The sequence below is a fragment of the Myotis brandtii genome, unplaced genomic scaffold (genome assembly GCF_000412655.1).
Source record: "Myotis brandtii unplaced genomic scaffold, ASM41265v1 scaffold115, whole genome shotgun sequence".
Classification (NCBI taxonomy): Eukaryota; Metazoa; Chordata; class Mammalia; order Chiroptera; family Vespertilionidae; genus Myotis; species Myotis brandtii.
This window is the reverse complement of record NW_005353967.1, coordinates 6,333,624-6,353,785: the sequence shown is the minus strand read 5'-3', so window position 1 is coordinate 6,353,785 and position 20,162 is coordinate 6,333,624. Positions and strand designations below refer to the sequence as shown.

The 20,162-nt window shown below is 50.5% G+C and overlaps 1 protein-coding gene across 1 annotated transcript in view; it reads right to left on the bottom strand.

Annotated features, from left to right (window-relative positions):
- SLC9A3 (solute carrier family 9, subfamily A (NHE3, cation proton antiporter 3), member 3) overlaps positions 1-20,162 on the bottom strand; it is a gene marked incomplete at its 5' end in the record, with an annotated part of 46,151 nt that overhangs the window by 12,325 nt on the left and 13,664 nt on the right. The window contains 3 exons of the mRNA XM_014550471.1: positions 336-344; positions 681-841; positions 4,111-4,413. Coding sequence (XP_014405957.1) covers positions 336-344; positions 681-841; positions 4,111-4,413 — 473 coding nt within the window. The remainder of the gene's footprint in view (positions 1-335; positions 345-680; positions 842-4,110; positions 4,414-20,162) is intronic.

Sequence of the window (20,162 nt, the reverse complement as noted above, 5' to 3'; positions counted from 1 at the left end):
TCCCCCCCCCCCCCAAACAAAGGTGAGATTTTGCTTGTTTAGATATGCATTCTCTTTGGAAAATCAGGAAGGAGAGCCCAACTGTGGATCCAAAGTTAAAGACCCCCTGTTCTGGGAACAGAGACCGTGGGATTTCAACAGTGAAATCATACCTGTTGCCCAGCCGGTGTGGCTCAGTGATTGAGCATCGACCTATGAACCAGGAGGTCATGGTCCGATTCCCAGTCAGGGCACATGCCTGGGTTGTGGACTCGATCCGCAGTGTGGGGCGTGCAGGAGGCAGCCGATCAATGATTCTCTCTCGTCATTGATCTTTCTATCTCTCTCTCCTTCTCCCTTCCTCTCTGAAATCAATAAAAATATATGTTTTAAAAATCATCACCCGTGAAAGAATAAAGTGTGTGTGTGTGTGTGGGGGGGGGGCCAAGGACCGTGAAGAAAAGAATGAAGAAATCGCATTACAAAAGCCAGCCTCAGAGTTAGTGGAGGAAAAGGCCCAGCAGAAGGAGCTGGCCTGAAGAATGCCTTGGACCATGAAGCCTTTGGGCTGTTGGGGCCAATGAGCAGACTCAGGCTCTGTGGGCGACCTCGTGATGCCCGGGGAGCAAATAGGGTCCCCCCACCCACAGCTTTGAAACGCTGCTCTGTGGCACGGCCAGGACCCTCCCCCACTCTCTCACCACAGTGACAGCGTCATTCAGCAGTGACTCCCCAAAGACAATGATGAACAGGACTTCGTTGACATGAACCTCCTCAAACACCGCCAGCACGGCCACCGGGTCCACAGCAGCGATCAGGCTGCCGAACAGGAGAAAATCCAACAGCCCGATGTTCAGGTCTCCTGGGAGACAAGCGGGGCATCAGGGAGGACCTAGAGGGCCAGGCGAGCAAGGGTCCCTGCGGCGTCCCCTGGCTACCAGGACCTGGAGAGAAGAGGGGCTATGGGGAGCGGAAGCAGGAGCACATCCTTGGCCTTCCCGGGGCTGCCTCGGGCTGCTGGCCTGGCGGCTGCTGGCTGGGAACCCTCAGGGTGGGGCCTCTGACTCTTAGGGCTCAGGCTGGCTGGTGTGGGAACCTGGGTCAGACGACCAGCCTCCCTCAGGGGCTCCCACAGTCCTCCAAGAAAGGCAGCGGCCCAGCCAGAGGAGACTGACCACCCTGGCTCTCTCCTTCATCTCCCCTTGGGCCTGGCTGACCCCTCCTGGCTGGCTCACCAGTGAGCTCACTGCAGGCAGGTGAGGGCTCAGGTGGTGCCTGGCCATGAGACACGCCATCAGACCCCGGCCCTGGGGAGTTTGCAGCCGAGGTCAGTGTGAGTACAGACGCAGGGTCATAGGTGCTGGGAAGACATCGGGGGCTTGATCGGTTGGGAGGAGGCCTCCCAGGGAAATGATGCCTCTGCCATGATTGGAACAACCAGGGCGGGCCTAAAAGGAGGTGATGGGTGGGGCAGGCCTCACCGGACCCTGGGAGGGGAACCAGCTACAGGGGGATGGGGAGAGAGGAGGGGAGGGAGATGAATGGCACATCTGGGGGTGCTAGGAGGGGAGGAGCGAGGCCCTGGAAGGAGTGGGTCCATGTGGAGCCAGCCCCTGCTTCCTTCTGCTGTACGGCTCCTGCCCAGGGGGTTCTTGGGCGCCCTTGGGTGGAGAGATTGTGCTGAAGTGCACTTTCACCCTTTGCAATCCTCCCAGAGTTATCTCCTGTCCCAGATCATGTGCAAATCCCGTCTCCCAGCGACGAACCCACAACCTCAGGGAGGTGCATGTGGGTGCCTGTCTGGCTCGGCTGGGCTTGGTTGGAGGAGGGCCTTGGCTGTGGGCGTTCCTGCTGCCCTGTTGGTATTGAGTCCCCTCCCCAACCAGAGTGGACCCCAGGGGCCCAGGAGCCAGTCAGGCCTTGAGGGCAGGAAGAGGCCCATCTACAGGGCAAGGGCAATAGAGGGAGGGTGGGAGAGGCTGAGTACACGTGGGCTGAATGCGGCCCTGCGTTCTGGGACAGAGGCGTCTGCAGGAGCCCACTCTTCCTCAGGGCCCAGTCACGCCCCCAGAGCCCCCTCAGGGAAAGTGGTCTCTGCAGAGAGGTTGGCGCCCCCGAGGGAGTTCTCTGTGAGTTCCTAAAGCTTCCCAGCCTGGCACCAGGGTCACTGTCCTGAAGAAGTGACAGGTGTTAAAAGAACTGGCTCCCGGTGAGTTTAAAATGCCCCATTTAGAATGGGGCTCATGGGTTTTGCTTTTCCACCCAAGACGCTGTCAGTGGGCAGATGTGAGAACACAGTTCAAACTCCAGGGGCTTCCAGACTCACACTCTCCATTGCAGGCCATCAATCTTTAAGGCCTCCCTGAACATCAGCCGCAAGTTGTGGAGGATGCTGACCAACCCAGTGGTACATTCCAGAAGCCGGCCACTCATTTCAAGCAGGATGTGACCTGGGGCCTGCCCTCCTCCCTGGTGGGAGAGCCCACCACCCACTGGCCCTGCCAGGACAGTTCTGTGGACTGGACTATGGGCTCACGGCCGACCAACTGCGTGTTCTAACCCCTCTCTCCATCCCGGGCAAGAAGACCCATGGCTTCACCCCCTCAGGGGCATCTCCAACTGCCCGCCCGAGCTTCTGCAGGGCCTGTCCCTGAGTGGCTCGCCTGTCCAGCGATCCAGGACGTGTGACTGACCCTTCCTTGGAAGGGTGCGAGGGGCCACTGGTCTGCACAGACGGATCCTGCCTTCCTAGCTCCGTTGGCTCCAAGCTCTGTGTACCCGGGAGCAGAACAGACATGTTGGCCCCTGGGCACCACTGTGCTCCATGACCTGGGCTGACGCCCAGCCTGAGCAGCTGTGTCCTGGGTTCCCTACTCTAAACTCTGAGACTTCCCCCCAGCGATGGCCATGCCATTTTAGGTATGTCCAAGGTTAGGCATCGCCAACCGTGGTAGGTCTCTCGGGGCTGGGCTTAGGGGGTGGTGCCCACAGTGGGGAGCTTGAGGGGGCACAGCCCCGTGGGGTAAGCACAAAGTCCTGTGGTGACAAATGTGCTGGGCGAGGAGACAGTCTTCGTCAGGGGACCTTTGGTTCTTCCTTCTCAATGCACCTCCTCTGTCACCAGGAGGAGATGAGGGGCTCGGGTGGTGCCTGGTGTCAGGTGGTGCGAGGCTCTTCCTTCAATCAGATGGGAAATCGCCCATCTGGGCTCACCCCCAGGAGTCTGGCTTCCGGGGAGGAAGTGTGTGAGGTGGGGCTGAGTGCTCAGACAGGCGCCCGTGGGTGCCCACATTCACCCTCTCACTGCCCTGGTTAGCCAGTGCTGGCAGCAAACCTGCAGACCCATGATGCAACAGGGCAGCCGCAGCAACCCCAGACAGAACAGCACGTAGGGCTGCACCGCGCAGACACATCTGTGCGAGGCCTCAGGTGACCCACTGGCCTCACCTGCTCCAGTTTCCCAGGAAGATAATGACCGACACCCAGATGGGTGGGGTGCACCTCACAGGTCCCCCAGGCCAGGGCTGAATGAAATAACCAAACTGCAGGGGAGTAGCTTTGAGTGCATAGAAAGGGTGTGGCCTTTTCTCCAAGGTTTGGGGAGAAAGGACACCCAAACGTTTTGCTTGGTGGGCATTTATGTGGGCCGGGGGCCTCTGCCAGAGAGGCCTCCTCCTCGCTGCCTGTGAGGGCTCAGGGACAGGGGAGTAGGGCTGGACCCCACATCCCTGCCAAGCGGGGGGGGGGGGGCCCCCCCCCCCCCGCCAGGGGGGGGGGGGGGGCGGGGACAGCAGCTGGACTATTCCTACCTGCCCAGCCTACTGGCCACCCTGGTCCAACAGGACCTCATTCACAAGCAGGACACATAACCTTGGCCTGGGGATGCTGGGCTGCACATGGACCAGCCAGTTATGCATTCAGCCTCACTTTAAACAAACCAGGAGGGTTCAGTGGACCCGTCTGTGACATTTCTCGCTGACCTGAAACACCGCTTTTTAGGTCTGTGTTCTGCACCCTGGGCTTTCTTAGATAGGGCTGCCCAGAGCCCACCCGGCAGAGCCCACCCTGAGGAGCCCACCCTGTGGTGTCCACCCTGCAGAGCCCGCTAGGTGGATGGGGGTGCCTGCTCACCCATCAGGCCGCTGAGGAAGACGCCATAGAGGGAAAGGCCGGTGGTGGCCGCGTTCCACACGGTGCCGATGACAGCGTACAGCAGGATGGTGCCCAGGTTGCCGAAGAAGAGCCGGTTGGGCATGAAGTAGCCGGCGTCCAGCACGATGGGTGGCAGCAGGTAGAAGAAGAAGACGGTGGGCGTGAGTGTGAAGGAGGCGATGTGTTCGGCTGCCCAGACGATGCCGCCTAGCACCAGGCCCACCACAATGAGCAGTGCACTCTCAGGGACCACGCTGGTGACCTTGTGGGACAGGTGGAAGCCTGCGGGGGAGAGGGCGTCAGGGGCCAGGACCCCACGGGAAGGGGAGAGTGGGACCCCACGGGGGAGAGGAGGGAAGGGAACCCCACAGGAGGGGCCATCTGGCGCCATAGGACAGACATGGGCTTAAGAAGCAAGGCCTACTTCCAGTCTGTGGATGCTTCCCTCTGTCCCACTCAAGTGGCCTGGCGGCCTGGCCAGTCCGCTGTCAGCTGCCCCTCAGGACCTGGCCAGAGTGCACCCTCCTCAGGGCTCTCCCCATCCCCTGCCCAGAGAATGACCCCCTCCCAGGAACAGAGTCTTCTGAAGCCAGGGTCTCCAGGGCTCCCTAAAGAAACTAGCTCACTGCCCACATTCTAGCTTTCAGGGGACCGTGGCTAGAGGTCTCCCCACCCAGGGCTGGCCCCTCGGCCCCCTCCCCACCCACTCCCTGGGCCATCAAACTTGCCAGGATCTTAGGAGACGAGGCAGAGGCCCCGCCCGCACAGCCTACTGGAGTCCATTTCTCTTTTGTTCTATTGTAAGACTCAGAAAAAATATGATAATTCCACATTAAGCCCGATTTCAAAATAGCTGGAATGTTGTCAGAAGTGGACTCCTGCTTAAGCAATGTTTGGCATCATTATCGTTTTCATTCACCAAAGTCCTGCTTATGGAGAGGCCTTCTCTGAAATTCTGAGGAGTGCTGTCTCCTGAGCTGACAGGATCCCAGTGGGCAGGAGAGGGAGGCAGAGCCAGGGCGCTGTCCTGCCAGGCTCTGTGCCCTGTGCAGACCCTGTCCCATCACGGGAAGAATTCTTGGGCGAGGCCGGAGGAGGTGGCTGGCTTGGAGGCTGGGTCCTGCCGGTTCGGATCCAGCCCCACCCCTGCTGTCAGGTTGCCTCACCCCTCCCTGGCCTGTTTCCTCACTTGTAATTACTGGTCACTGTAGGGGCTCCCCGAGCAAGGAGGTCTCCTGGTCTCACTCCTGCTTCTTCCCTGTGGACAGCCCTCTCCAACCGGGCTAAGGGGCTGAGTGACAGGCCCAGCACAGGACCTTCCGGGCACCAGGGCCTCTGGCCTGTGACCTATGACTACAAGGCCTCCCTGTATGCTTGGCAAGTTCAGGTTTCAGTGGGCAGAGGCAGAATGGGCTATGCTTCTGGGACCTGAGGACCCGCTAGGGGTCCTGTTCCCACCCCTGCAGGCCTGCAGGTCCTCCAAGGGCCCCCAGCCGGCTGCACAGCTTGCATTCTGATCAGGTCCTGCTTTCCCCTTCGATATATGACACACACACACACACACACACACACACACACACACACACACACACACACACACACACACACACACACACACGTCGGGTGGAGGCAGCATCCCTTCGCCCCACCCCAGCAGAGCTGCCCAGGAAGCCCACAGAGGGAGTTCCCACCTCATGGAGAAACCTGGAGGCCCAGGAGGCTGGCGCCTGGACGTGGCCACATGCCTGAGGACAGATCGTGAGGGGCACCACAGGGTGACCACCCCGAGGGAGAGAGCGGAGGGCCGGGTTCCTGGAGATCCCCGGGACCCTGCCTGGCTGCTCAGCAGAACAACATCCTGGCCTTGCTCACAGCCCCTGCAGGGAGTTCTCCCTGAGCTTGGGCGGGGCCCTCATGTGGGCGAGAAAGGAGGCGTCCAGCGAGGCTACCCCGGCCCAGCTCTGCTTCCACACGGCAGCGTCCGAGAGCCCCCGTCCTCCCTCGGCAGCAGCTGGCCTCCCGGATCCTCGCACGCGGCGAGGCAAGGGCACAGCAAGGTTGTCTCTTCCTGAGACAACATGCTCCCCCTGCCCTGGGACATTGGGCTGCCCTCTGCTTTGGGAAGAGACCTGGGAGGCCTTGCCCTCCCTGTGGCTTGTGGCCCTGACATCCGAACACATCGGCAGCACAAGAACCCCTGCAGGGCCCAGGGCCCCACTCCAGACACCAGACTCAGCAGGTCCTGGGCCGCCCTGGGAGTCTGCTTTCTCACGGGCCTCCGGGCCCCTCCCTGGTGGACTCTGGAAAGGATTGGGGCACGTGTCCCTCCCTCCGGACTCTCCCTAATTGTTTATTAATGTCCAGAGAGAGCTGAGCTGATGGTCTTTTCTTCTTTCCTAATGGACTGGGTGTCCAGGAGCTGGGTGTAGAAGGCCAGTGGCCCCTGCCCCTGTCTAGCCCTGCTTCTCTGTCCTCGACTGGGACACGGGTGAGGAAACGCCTTTCTCTGGGGTGGGGGTGACATCCTCTCCTGCCCCCAGGAATTCCCAGGAGCCTCAAGCCAGCGGCGTTGAGGCCACCCTCCTGAAGGCTCTAGCTGCATTCACCATTCATAGAAGTCGCTGTTTTCTATCAAATGCATGTCTTCTGTCCTTCTTGCTGTCCTGGCCCGGCTATAGCAGAGACTGTATTGGTGGCAGCCTCCTCGCCTGGTCCTCTTGCCCTTTACAGCCCAGCAAAGCTCTCACAGCAGCTGGGAGGCGGGGAACTCGGTGCCCAGTGACCTGTAGGCCTCTTGGAAGACAGAATCCAGTGACCAAAAGACATAGCACCGAGGGTCACGGGGCTCAGGGCCAGACTTGGGGGGCACCGAGTGACCTCTGAACTCTGGAAGGGCCCTTGCTGAGGAGGCAGCCAGGATCCCCAGAGCTGGCTCAGGTTCAGTCACGATCTCTCCAAAACTGGAGCTGCACCACGGGTCATGAGCACTGTGCATTTCCCTTTGACAAAGGCAGGGCCAGTGGGGCGGGAAGGTGCCAGGGACCAGGCTTCTCCTTAAAAACAATAACAACAAACTTTGCACTTTAGGAACGGGAAGTCCTCGCCGGCACCGGCGGCTAATCCTTGGCCGCATTCCTGTATGGCAGCTGGTTACTACACAATCTTATTAATTCGGGAAATGAGAGGATGACAGACAGGCCAGCTTCAGAGCAGATGCTCTTGCTCACAAGTAAGGCCCCAAAAACCCACAGAAGAAAACAACATGTCCTTTTTACTCCCTGAGAAAGAAACATGCCTGCACACCGTGCATGGCACAGGCACGTGTGTCTGAACTTCCGCCGTCGGCGCCGGGCGCACTCTGTGAGGGTGGGGTCCTGGGAGTGGGCGCATTTTAAACTGGAGGGCTCACCTGAGTGGAAGTGCCTGTCACATCTGCCCACGGTGGGGGGCAGGGGGTCCTGTCTTCGTCCCAGGCAGGTGAGAAACAGCACCACCACCCCGGGGGATTCCATCTAACTTCTCTTCAAGTTTGGGGACCATTCTTTCCTTTTCTGTGACTTGTTTCTTCACAGCATTTGTTCCCGACTTCACAGAGTTCTCAGGCTGGGTTTTGCCTTCTCACATTGTCGTTGTCGTGGGGTTGTGTCCTGAGGCTGCACAGAGCTCCCAGAACCTCCCCCCACAACCCATGCGGCCCATCCCCTCTAGGCTCTGTGTGGTGTGAGGAGGAAGGCAGATCAGCTGCTTTCCTTTCTTAGTTCACCTGCGCGAGTCACCTGCCGGCTTGTTTTTTTCTGTCTGGCGATTGGAAGACATTTTTTCATCCTGAGAACATCCTTGTAGCAAGGATACCTCTCAATGCTGATTTTCCTTCTTTCCCCTAATATGGGGAAATAATTCTTTTCAGCTGCAATTTCTGTCCTCCCTCCACTTCAACGCTCGGCCTCTTGTGCCTGGTTTATCTTTCTGGCTCAGGGACAAGGGGACGGGGAGTCAGTCTGAGATTGTCTGGGCTCCCCATTTTCACCCAGATCTCAGGGTCTCTGGTTGATGGGATTTCTTCTCAAGCGAGTCTTGCCAGACCGGGACAGGTCAGGCCCGCGGGCGGCTCTCCTCAAATCCCATGACCCCTCTCGGACGGCAGGCTGCATTGTAATGAGCTCCTAGTAATTAAACTGAAAACGTGATAGGCTTAAAGTGGCTATTTGCTAGTGGTTTAGCAATTAAGCACATAATGGACATGTTAGGAATAAGAAAGCCAAGTTCTGGCTCCAAGTGCCCTGCGGCGTGGCTCCCACTGCTGATGGCGAGGCTCTCCGGCCAGAACCGGGCCTGGCCACCGTGGCATGGTCTTTGGACACAGGCGGACTCGGCTCTTGGTCAGGACCCCAGTCGCTGCAGGCCACACACTTCCTGCCTGCACATTCCCAGGATGGGGTCATAGTGCTCGTGTCTCAGGGTTATTGTGAACATTTACCGAGGTGATGGGGTGGGGGTGACCACAAGCACCGCACACAGGGGGCCTTTCTTTCCTTCCAGCACTATCTGTCCACACCCGCAGCCCCGTGTGTGTGAAGGTGGGAGAACACTCACCCGTGCTTGTGTAGCAACCTCCAGTCTAACAGCTTTGTCACCCCACCACCTCAGGCAGCGTGGTCTTCTGGGGATGCTTGCAAAGAGGGTGCCAGGGGGTGGGGGCAGGACACAGAGTGGTCAGGTTCGGGGCTCCAGGCTCTTGCCTTGCTCCTCACCACCGGCCTCATCACCAGAAGACCCAGCACTTCAGTCCAGGCTGGAGGAACCACGTGATTGGGTGGGCATGGCCGCCTGGACACTGACGGCAGTGGGAAGAGCCTCAGTTCCCTCCCAGCCTTTGTTCTCTTCACGTCCGAAGAGACAAGACACCAGCAGGCATGTGAGCAGTAACCTGGCCGCCTCCTCTGGACCCACAGCTCTGGGCTCCACATCGGGCCTGTCCAAGGCCTGAGCCATGAACACAGAGAAAGGCCCAGGATCCCACGTCCGTGCTCTACAGAGTGGCCTGGATTGGGAAGTGGGCAATGGTGTAACCTTCTGCATCAAAACTCCGAGTTTGCTGGAGATGAAGCCAGACCTTTTCAGCTGGAAGGGCTGAGGAGCTGTGCTTTGTGCGCCTCATGGTGTGTAAAGGGCAGAGCGCCATCCCGCTGGACGTCACCCTGCGGGCCCACACTGGCAGCCACAGCCACAGACACCGCTCCCCGCACACCCGAAAACCTTCCTTGGCAGCAACACCCCGGTGTAAACTCCAACTCAACAAACACTAACATGTACTCCCAAGGCCGACAGCAAGGAGTGATAATGACAGTGAGAGCCAACCTAGATAAGATTAAAATCAACAAATTAAAATATATGAATGGGAGTCTGTGCAGGACAAACTCAAAGTGCGCCAAGGCCACGAGACCACCACACAGCAGAGCGAGGCCCGCCGGTCCAGGTCCGCTGGGGCAGGTGTCTTCCAACAAGGAACCTGAACAAAGTGACTTCCAAGCCCACAGGTAACTGATTGCCAAGACCAGAGAGTTGCAGCTAGCTAAGCGCAAATGGCAGGGCCACAGGAGGTAATGGCAGGAGACACACACTCTTAGTTCTAATTACAATCGCTGACCAATGTCAAAGGTCAGAAGGCGCTGGCCAGCCGGCCAGCCATTTCTGGGGAAGGCCCCGGACAGAGCTGGCACCGAGGGGCTCAGGAAGGCCATTGCTGTGTGTGTCATGCCCGCCGAGACACAGCCTGGCCCTCATCCTGGGTCAGGCCCTGCGTGGTTGCCGCTCCAAGGATCTCTCCACAAGATTTCAGCTGAGTCCACGCAAATGCAGCAGCACAGTAAATCCTCTGGTTTTACTTTAACGTGTGTAAGCCTGGCAAATTAACCCTGTGCACAAACTAACCAGAGCAAACAGTAACACCTTTCCAGAGGGATGGGAAGCACTGGGGACCCACATCGCCTGGAGGAGGAGCAGGTAAGCGTTGGACCTGAAATGCCACACTCAGGTACACACAGACATACACACACACACGGATATAACATGAACACACACAGACCCAGACAGATACACACACAGACACGGAGACGATACACATATAGGCGGGTCCCCAGCGTTGACTCTACAGACAAGGTACAGGGTCCCCTCAGCACTGCTCCAGGACAGGGGCTGGCTCTGTACCCGCTCCCCACCAGTCCACTCCTCTCTGACCTCCACGCACCGGTTGTGCTCACTCGGCACCCTGTGAGGAATTACAGTAGATGTGTCAGCCGAGTCCAGGGCAGGAGGCAATGATATTTATAGTGCCCGCAAATATTATCTAACTGACCTCACGCCTCCTGCCAGAAAGGATGTTCCAGATGAGTGCTCTGAGGTCACCGTCAGACCAAGCAGAGTGAGCCCCTGGCCTCTCGCTGGGGAGGAGCCCTGGTCCCCTGGCAGGCGTGCACTGGCAGGTAGGGAGGTGGCTGCTTCCTGCACCACGTGCACAGGGCTTGGAGGACTGGCCCTTCTGCTCACAAACCACAAGTATTTTAAACATCGCATGTTTATGAAACTCAAGCAAACTCTGTCAACTTTTAAATTAAAAAAAAAAGGAAATTGTTAGGGGCTTCCTATGAAAGCAGTAGATGCCAGTTCTGAGCTATTGTGAGCAACAGACATGAGGACGATGGAAGGCGGGGCCTCTCCACAGTGTCCCTGCATCCCTTCATCACGAACACTGATGAGCCCGGAAAGTCCTTTAAGCCCAGGGGATGTGCAGGAGGCAGCCTATCAATGATTCTCTCTCATCATTAAGGTTTCTATCTCTCTCTCCCTCTCCCTTCCTCTCTGAAGTCAATAAAAATATATTTTTAAAAAATAAAAAGAAATTGTGCTTAAGGATGCAAAGGAAAATATAATAAATTAACAAACTGTAAATCTTAGCAGTATACTAGAACAGGGATTGGCACATTTTTCCTAAAGGGCTAGATAGTGGGATTCAAGATGGCAGCAGCATAAGAGGATATTGAATTCACTCCCTCCCACAAGCACACTGAAATACACATGTATATAGAAAGAAATTTCTTCTGAGAGACCATTGAGGGAGGAATGAACAGCTTTTGAATAACAAATGAGAGAAACAGACCAAATAAGGAAGACTTGGAAATTGTGGACGTTCTCTGGGAGCTGTGGGAATTCTCCAGGGTGGAAGGTGCCGGTGAGGACCATTGCTTACGTCCCTCTCCGCCTTGACGGGGGCGGGAGGAGCTCTACTCAGGGGCTTTGGCCTGCCTACAAGATCACAGCAGCATATTCCCAGCCACACTGCTCAGAGCCCGTTTCTGCTCTGATTAAAGGGAGCAAGCAGGATCAACAGGTGTCACCACATGGACCTGGCCTCCTTGCCCAGAGGTGCTCCAGCCCAACAAGCCAGTGCCCCAGGCTCTGTGGGCTCCTGTCAGGCTCCGATCAGCCTGCCAAAACCACTGAGCACACACAGCCTTCACAGAAGTTGCTTCCAGACAAGGCCACTTTTTTAACACTCAGAGAGAACTATTTTGTCTAATTCATATAATCAAACTTAGAAAGCCAAACACAATGAAAAGACAGAAACATATCTCTCAAACGAAGGAAGAAAAGCCCCCAGGAAAAAATCTTAAGCAAACAGAGATAAGAAATTTGCCTGATAGGTAGTGAAAGAAAAATACCACATGATCTCACTCATTTATGGATAATAAAGAACATTATAACCTAATGAACAAAAAATAGATACAGAGGCAGAGAAGCATCGAACAGATAGTCAAATTACAGCGGGAAGGCTGGGAGTGTAGAGGGGTAAGGGCATGTGCTGGGGGGTAGGGAGCCCAGGGGAAGGTCAATGGGGAAAAAAAGGAGACATATGTACTACTATTTGTAATACTTTAAACAAGAAAATAAAATTTTTAAAAAAAGAATATTAAAAAAAAGAAATTTGCCTGATAAAGAATTTAAAGAAATGGTCATAAGGATTCTCACCAAAATCGAGAGGAATAAAGGAACTTAGGGAACACTTCAACAAAGAGTGAGGAAGTATAATAAAGAATCAAGCAGAACTGAAGAATACAATAACTGAGGTGAAAAATTCTCTAACAGAAGAACAAATCAGCAACCTGGAAGACAGACCAGTGAAACCAACCAGTCAGAATAGCAACAAGAAAAGGGAATTTTTAAAAATTAGGGTAGTTTAAGGGACCTCAGAGATAGCATCAAGTGTGCAAACATTTGTAATATAGGGAACCCAGAAGGAGAAGAAAAAAAGGAACAGAAGCTTTATTTAAAGAAATAAATAGCTGAAAACTTTCTTAACTTAGGGAAAGAAACAGAAATCCAGGTCTAGGAAGCACAGCGAGTTCCGAACAAAATGAAAGCAAAGAGACCCACACTAAGACATATTGTCATTAAAATGGCAAAAATTAAAAATAAAGAGATAATTTTGAAGGCAGCAAGAGAAAAATGACTAGTATACACAAAGGAAACTACAGGCTATCAGTTGATTTCTCAGAAGCAACAGTTATAGGCCAGAAGGGAGTAACACAAAAGGAACCTACAACCTAGAATAATTTACCCAGCAAGGTTATCATTCAGAATTGAAGGAGAGATAAAGAGTTTCCCAGACAAACAAAAGCTAAAGGAGTTCCTTACCATTAAACCAGCTTTGTAAGAAATGGTAAAGAGTATTCTTTAAGCAGAAAAGGAAATGCTATAATCAGAAATAAGAAATACAAGAAAGAAAAAAATCTCACAGATAAAGCCAAATATTTAATAAGTACAGAGAATCAGATATTAAAAATATCTACTATAAAGACAAAAGTACCAAAATTCAACTCAAACTACAATAAGTAGTTAGGAGATTCACAAAACAAAAAGATCTAAAATACGATATCAAAAGCACAAAGCATAGATGGGGGAGTAAAAATGTAGTACTTTTACTGCCACATGCGAAATCAAAACAAAACACCAAAGATAACCAGGAAACCACAGGGGAAGATTTGAAGAGAAGAAAAGAACAGAGAACTACAAAAATAACCCCAAACAATTAACAAAATGGTGCCCTGGCCGGTGTGGCTCAATTGGTTGAGCGTCGTCCCTGGCACCAAAAGGTCACTGGTTCAATTCCCAGTCAGGGCACATTCCCAGGTTGTAGATTTGGTCCCCAGTTGGGGTGCATATGGGAGGTAACCAATCTTTTACATTGATATTTGTCTCGTCACCTCTTCCTCTCTCTCTCTCTCTCTCTCTCTCTCTCTCAAAAAAAAATTAAAAAATCGATAAAAATATTTAAAAAAACAACAACTAACAAAATGGCAGTAAGTACATACTTAATAATTCCTTTAAATGTAGATAAATTAAATGTGCTGATTAAAAGACATAGACTGGCTGAATGGATTTAAAATAATGACCCATTTATATGCTGTCTACAAGACACTCACTTCAAATGGAAAGACATACACAGAATGAAAGTGAAGGGATAGAAAAAGACATCCCATGCAAATAGAAGTGAAAAGAATGTAGGAGTAGCAATACTCATATCAGACAAAATAGACTTTTAAACAATTAAAAAAAAAGACCAAAAAAGGACATTACCTAATTATAAAAGGATCAATCCAAGTAGAGGATATAATAATCATAAATATCTATGCACCCTACAGAGAAGCACCTAAATATATAAAGCAAGTATTAGTAGACATAAAGGAAGAAATTCACACTAATACAAGAACAGTAGGGGATTTTAATAACCCATGCACATCAGTGGACAGATCATCCAGACAGAAAATTAATAAGTAAACAATGGCCCTAAATGTCCACATTAGACTAGATCAACTTAAAAGACATTTATAGAACATTTCATTAAAAACTATAAAATACACATTTTTTAAAGTGCACATGGAACATTCTCCAGGATAGATCATATATTAGGCCACAAACAAGCCTCAGTAAATTCAAGCAGACTGAAATCATATCAAGCATCTTTCCGGACCACAATAACATGAAACTATAAATCAACTACAGGAAGAAAACTAGAAAAAAACACAAATACGTGGAGGCCAAACAACTTGCTAGGATACCAACAATCAATGGATCAAAAGGGAAAGCAAGCAGGAAGTGAAAGCTACCTTGAGACAAATGAAAATACAATTTTCCAAATTTTATGGTATGTAGTAAAAGTAGTTCTAAGAAGGAAGTTAATACTGTATAGGCCTATCTCAAAAAGCAGGACAAATTCCAAAAAATAACAAATAACTTTAAACCTAAAGAAAGTAGAAAAAGAAGAACAAACAAAACCCAAAGTAAACAGCAGGAAGGAAATAATGAAAATCAGAGCAATCAAAAAAGAAGTAAAAGGCATCCAAATTGGAAAGGAAGAAGTAAAACTCTAATTATTTTCAAATGACCCACCGGGGGGCGGGTCCCAGCTGCTGCTCTGTGCGGCTTCCACCAGGGTGACCAGGCTGGCAGGGGAGGGCAATTGGGGGCAAGATCAGGTCGGCAGGGGAGGGCAGTTGGGGGCGATCAGGCCGGCAGGGGAGCAGTTAGGGGGTGAACAGGCTGGCAGGCAGAAGTGGTTAGGGGCAATCAGGCAGGCAGAAAGGCAAGTGGTTAGGAGCCAGTAGTCCTGGATTGCGAGTTGGACATCTTCCAAGGGGTCCCAGATTGGAGAGGGTGCAGGCTGGGCTGAGGGACACCCCTCCAGTGCACAAATTTCGTGCACCAGGCCTCTAGTGAATAACATAAACTGATGAACAAAAATAGAACCAGAGAGCCCTGACCGGTTTGGCTCAGTGGATAGAGCGTCAGCCTTCGGACTGAAAGGTCCCAGGTTCGATTCCAGTCAAGGGCATGTACCTTGGTTGCGGGCACATCCCCAGTGGGAGGTGTGCAGGAGGCAGCTGATCAATGTTTCTCTCTCATCGATGTTTCTAAGTCTCTATCCCTCTCCCTTCCTCTCTGTAAAAATCAATAAAATATATTTAAAAAATAATAGAACCAGAGACATAGGAGCATTAAACAGACTGTCCAACCTCTTAGGGAAGGCGGGGGGTGAGGGGATAAGAGACCAACCAAAGGACTTGTATGCATGCATATGAGCATAACCAATGGACACAGACAGTAGGGGGTAAGGGCATGTGCTGGGGGGTAGGAGCAGCCAGGGAGAGGTCAATGGGGGGAAAAGGAGACTCATGTAATACTTTAAACAATAAAGAATTTAAATTTAAAAAAATGAAAAAAAGCATAAATACCTAGGAATAAATTTAACTGAAGAGGTGAAAGACCTATACTCTGAAAACTATAAGATACTGAAGAACAAAATTAAAGAGGATACAAAATAAATGGAAGTCTATACCTGGCTCAATAATTGACAGGATTAATATTGTTAAAATTTCCTAAATACTTAAAGCAATATACAGATTCAATGCAATCTCTATTAAAATACCAATGGTGCCCCTGCCAGGTGGCTCAGTTGATTGGAGTGTTGTCCCATATACCACTCCAATGGGGGGTTCGATTCCAGGTCAAGGCCCATACCTAGGATTTGGGTTTGACCCCCTGTTGGGGCACACGTGGAGGGCAGCCAATGGATGTTTTGCTTTCACATCGATGTCTTTCTCTCTCTCTCTCTCAAAACAAACATATACTCAGGTGAGGATTAAAAAAACAACAATAGCATTATCTGAGAATTAGAACAAGTAATCCTAAAATTTACATGAAATCACAAAAGACCCCGCATGGCCAAAGAAACACTCAGAAAGAACCAAGTTAAGTATCAAGCTCCCAAATTTCAAATTATATTACAAATCTACAATAATTAAAGCAATATGGAACTGGCATAAAAGCAGTATATAGATCAATGGAACAGAATAAAGAGCCCAGAAATAACTCCTCATTTATATGTTCCATTAACCTATTACAAAGCAGGCAAGGAAATACAATGGAGTAAAGACCATTTCTTTAATAAGTGGTGCTGGGAAAACTAGACAGATACATGCAAAGAAAGAAACTGAACCACATTCTATATTATATATAAAAAATAAACACAAAATGGATTAAAGATTTAAATGTAAGATTTGAAACCATAAAACTCCTAGAAAAAAACATAGGCAGCAAACTCTTTGATATCTGTCTTAGCAATATTTTTTTTTTTTTGGATATGTCTCCTCGGGCAAGGGAAACAAAAAAAAATTAAAAATGGGACTTACTCAAACTAAAGAGTTCTGCACAGTGAAGGAACCCATCAACAAAACAAAAGACAACCTACCAAATTGGAGAAGATATTCACCAATGATACATCCGATAAGGGGTTACTATCCAAAATACTGTATATAAAGAACTCATACCACTCAACACCAAAAAAAAAAAATCTGTTTAAAAAATGGGCAGAAAACCTGAATAGATATTTCTCCTGAGTATATGGCCAATAGACATATGAAAAGATGCTCAACATCACTACTCACCAGAAAAATGTAAATCAAAACCACAATGAGCCCTGGCCAGTATGCTCAGTGGTTGGAGCATTGGCCTGCTCCCTGAAGGGTCGTGGGTTCTATTCCCAATCAAGGGCATGTGCCTGGGTTGCAGGTTCCATCTCCAGTCTCCACTGGGGCCTGTGCAGAAGGCACCCAATCCATGTATCTCTTTTACATTGGTGTTTCTCTCTCATGCTCCCTCTCTAAAAATCAATGGAAAAAATATCTTTAAGTGAGGATTAACAACAAAAAACACCCACAATGAAATAACCTCACACCTGTCAGAATGACTATCATCAATAAATCAACAAACAACAAGTGTTGGCAAGGATATGGAGAAAAGGGAGCCCTCGTGCTCTGTGGTGGGATTGTAAATTGATGCAGCCACTATACAAAAAAATATGGAGTTTCTGCAAAAAATTAAAAATAGAGCTCCAGCAATGATCCCACTTCTGGGTATTTACCCATGCTGGAAGCCGGTCCACCCTTGCTGCTTGACACAGTCGCTCCAGGGAAGAAACATCTGCACAGCTTATGTTTCAAAGGACCTGGCATACATGGCATATGTTTGCTCCCCCTCTTAGCGCTATGTGTTTTAAACAGGACCACCTCCCCGAGAAAGGTTGTTTCCCCAGGTGAGGATTTTTCCCTGGAGTTAGGGATTAACAGCACTAAGGAAGAGAATAAATCAGTGAAACCCCCTAGTGTTAGAGAAAGGACTTATGAAGAACTTGGACTAAGACTGTTGGCAATAAATTTGGGACTTGTTGGGCCCACATCCCCAAGTGTCTTCCCACCAGGGAAAGCACGAAAGCCTATACCCCTGGAGATCCACTGACACAGGGCAGTCCCAGGGAAGGCAAGCAGCGAGGCTGGGAGGACATAACCTTTACTGGGTAGGATAATCTCCTTCAGTCACTTCCTTGTAGCCTATCAGTAGAGCAGTCACCTTGGAATAGCCCTTTGTAATGGAACACAGAGATTAACCTAGATAAGATTAAAATCAACAGAACTAGATAGAGACAGGATTTTTGGCAAAGGTCAGATAAGAAACAAGGAACTGTAGAACGTTACCCAAAACATACCATGATGTGATTATAGAGGCTTGCTTATAGGATCAAATGGTATAAATATAGATGTAACAAAACAATAAAAGGAGAACCTGGCTATGATGATCAACTGAACTCTGCCTCGGTGTTATTCCTTCTTCGCCAACTCTGTCCACACCTTTGGGGAACCCCTGGACCTGCTGGGGCTGAACCCCAACATACCCAAAGAAAACAAAAATTCTAATTCAAAAAGATATATGCATCCCTATGTTCATTGTTACATTACTAGTAAAAGCCAAGATATGGAAGCTACCTAGATGTCTATCAATAGATAAATGGATAAAGAAGATGTGGTATGTATGTGTGTGTGTGTGTGTGTGTGTGTGTGTGTGTGGAATATTTTATATATATAGTCAGCTATACAAAAAGTGAAACCTTGGCATTTGCAATAACTTGAATGGACCTAGAGGGTGTTGTGCTAAGTGAAATAATTAGACAGACAAAGCAAAATGCCATATGATTTCACTTATATATGGAATCTGAAAAAAAAAAAAAAGAAGCAGATCTATGGCTATAGAGAACAAACCAATAGTTACCAAAGGACAGGAGAGTGGGGGATGGGTGAAATAAAAGGCAAAAAAGCAACAGATGGTAAATCATTTAGGCTTGTGGGCTATATAGTCTGTTTTGCAACTACTCAACTCCACCATTTAGCACAAAAAACAGCCATAACACACAGTTGTATCCCAATATAACTATATTCACAAAATTAGGTGGTCAACCCATGGGTTGTAGTCAACTGACCCTTGAAATGGATGATATCTAAAAGAACCAAATGGCAGTTCTAGATTTGAAGAATTCAATATCTGAATGAAAAATCCAATAGACAGGCTTTTAACAGCAGACAGAGATGACAGAAGAGATGGTGAACTTGAAGATCCATCAATAGAAATTATCCAATCTGAAGAATAAAGAGAAGGAAGATTGCAAAACGAAGAGCCTCCGTGGCCTGTGGGACAATGGCAAAAGGTCCATTTATAAGTAATGGGAGTCCCAGGGAAAAAGGAGAGAAAGGATGGGGTAGAAAAAAAATCTAAAGAAATAATGACCAAATGCCCCCAGTTTAGTGAACTATACACATTTGCAGATTAGATAAGTTCTTCAGATTGGATGATTTCTATTGATCTGAAGATAGCTTCATTATCTTTAAGTGAAACTAGAACAGGTGTGAGATAAGCTGAGGGTCCAGGGGAGGTAAATTTGGTCGGAGGAGGGGGAAAGTCCTTAAAAGCAGCACCTGGAGTTGGGGGTGAGCTGGGTGGAGGTCGGGGCTGGCCAGGACCCCAGAAGAGGGAAGGCAGAGCCCACTCATGAATCAAGCTGACGACACATAGGACACAACTTCAGCAGGTAGCTGGTGATCCTGTCACCGAGACCTTGTTCAACAAATGACTCATTGAGCTCGTGTGACGGGCGCACTGGGAAAAGCAGAGAAGACAGATGGCGGATGTCACATCAGAGTCCCGCAGATCTGGACCAGCACCACACAAGCTCCCGTTTCCTGAACAAGATGAGAAAGGGACATGGAAGGGCACATGCGGTGGCCCCCCTCTCACAGAATGAGGGAGCTGACGGCCTGCTTGGCTGGGCAAATCAGAGGTGTGTTTTTTATCAAGGCGTTGAGTTTCAAGAACATAAAAGGTTCATTACTTCATCGGGAGCCGCTGTGAGAGGAGAAAAATCTCGCCCTCAGTTTGGGGTTGTGGTTGGCTGGAGGTCTGGGGATTGACTCTAACCATCAAATTCATTGTAAAGTCCACTGAAGCAAAGATGCAGACACTTCCCTTTGGCATGGGGTTGGGGGATGGGAGGGACCCCCAAAAAGGCTACAAGGATTTGGTACACAGACGCTCTGAACAGGGGAGAGTGGATTTCATTAACCTTTAAGTTTCATATAAAAAATCCCAGCAAGGCCACTTCCTCTGAGGACATCTTCCTGCAGACACAATGTGTGGACAATGTCCCATGGCATCATAAACAAAGGCTGTGCCTGCTCATGTGGCTGCCATGTCCCCACGGTTCCACTATCAGGGTGCTCTGAGCACCATCTGCGGAAGACAGGACTTTGTCACAGGCCACAGAGCAGCAGGAAGCAATGGGGCTATTGATTTTTTATACTGATGCAGCACAGCCCGAGGACAAAGGGCTCCCCAGGGTGAGAGGACCAAGAGACGCCGCCAGCCCAGAGGTCCCGCAGGGACACCGAGTCTCTAGAAAGCTCAACTGAGGCAAATGCAGACCAAAGCTCCTGGAGGCAAACACAGAGAACCAAGACACCTTTTGTGTCACCACATCCCACTGTGCACCTCAAAGGCAGAAGAGTCAGGAGCCAAGGGCAGGCCCTGCTGAATGTCCTGGCTGAGAGCTTTCCCCTGCCCTCAGCTGCAGGTGCCCTCATGGAGCCGCACCT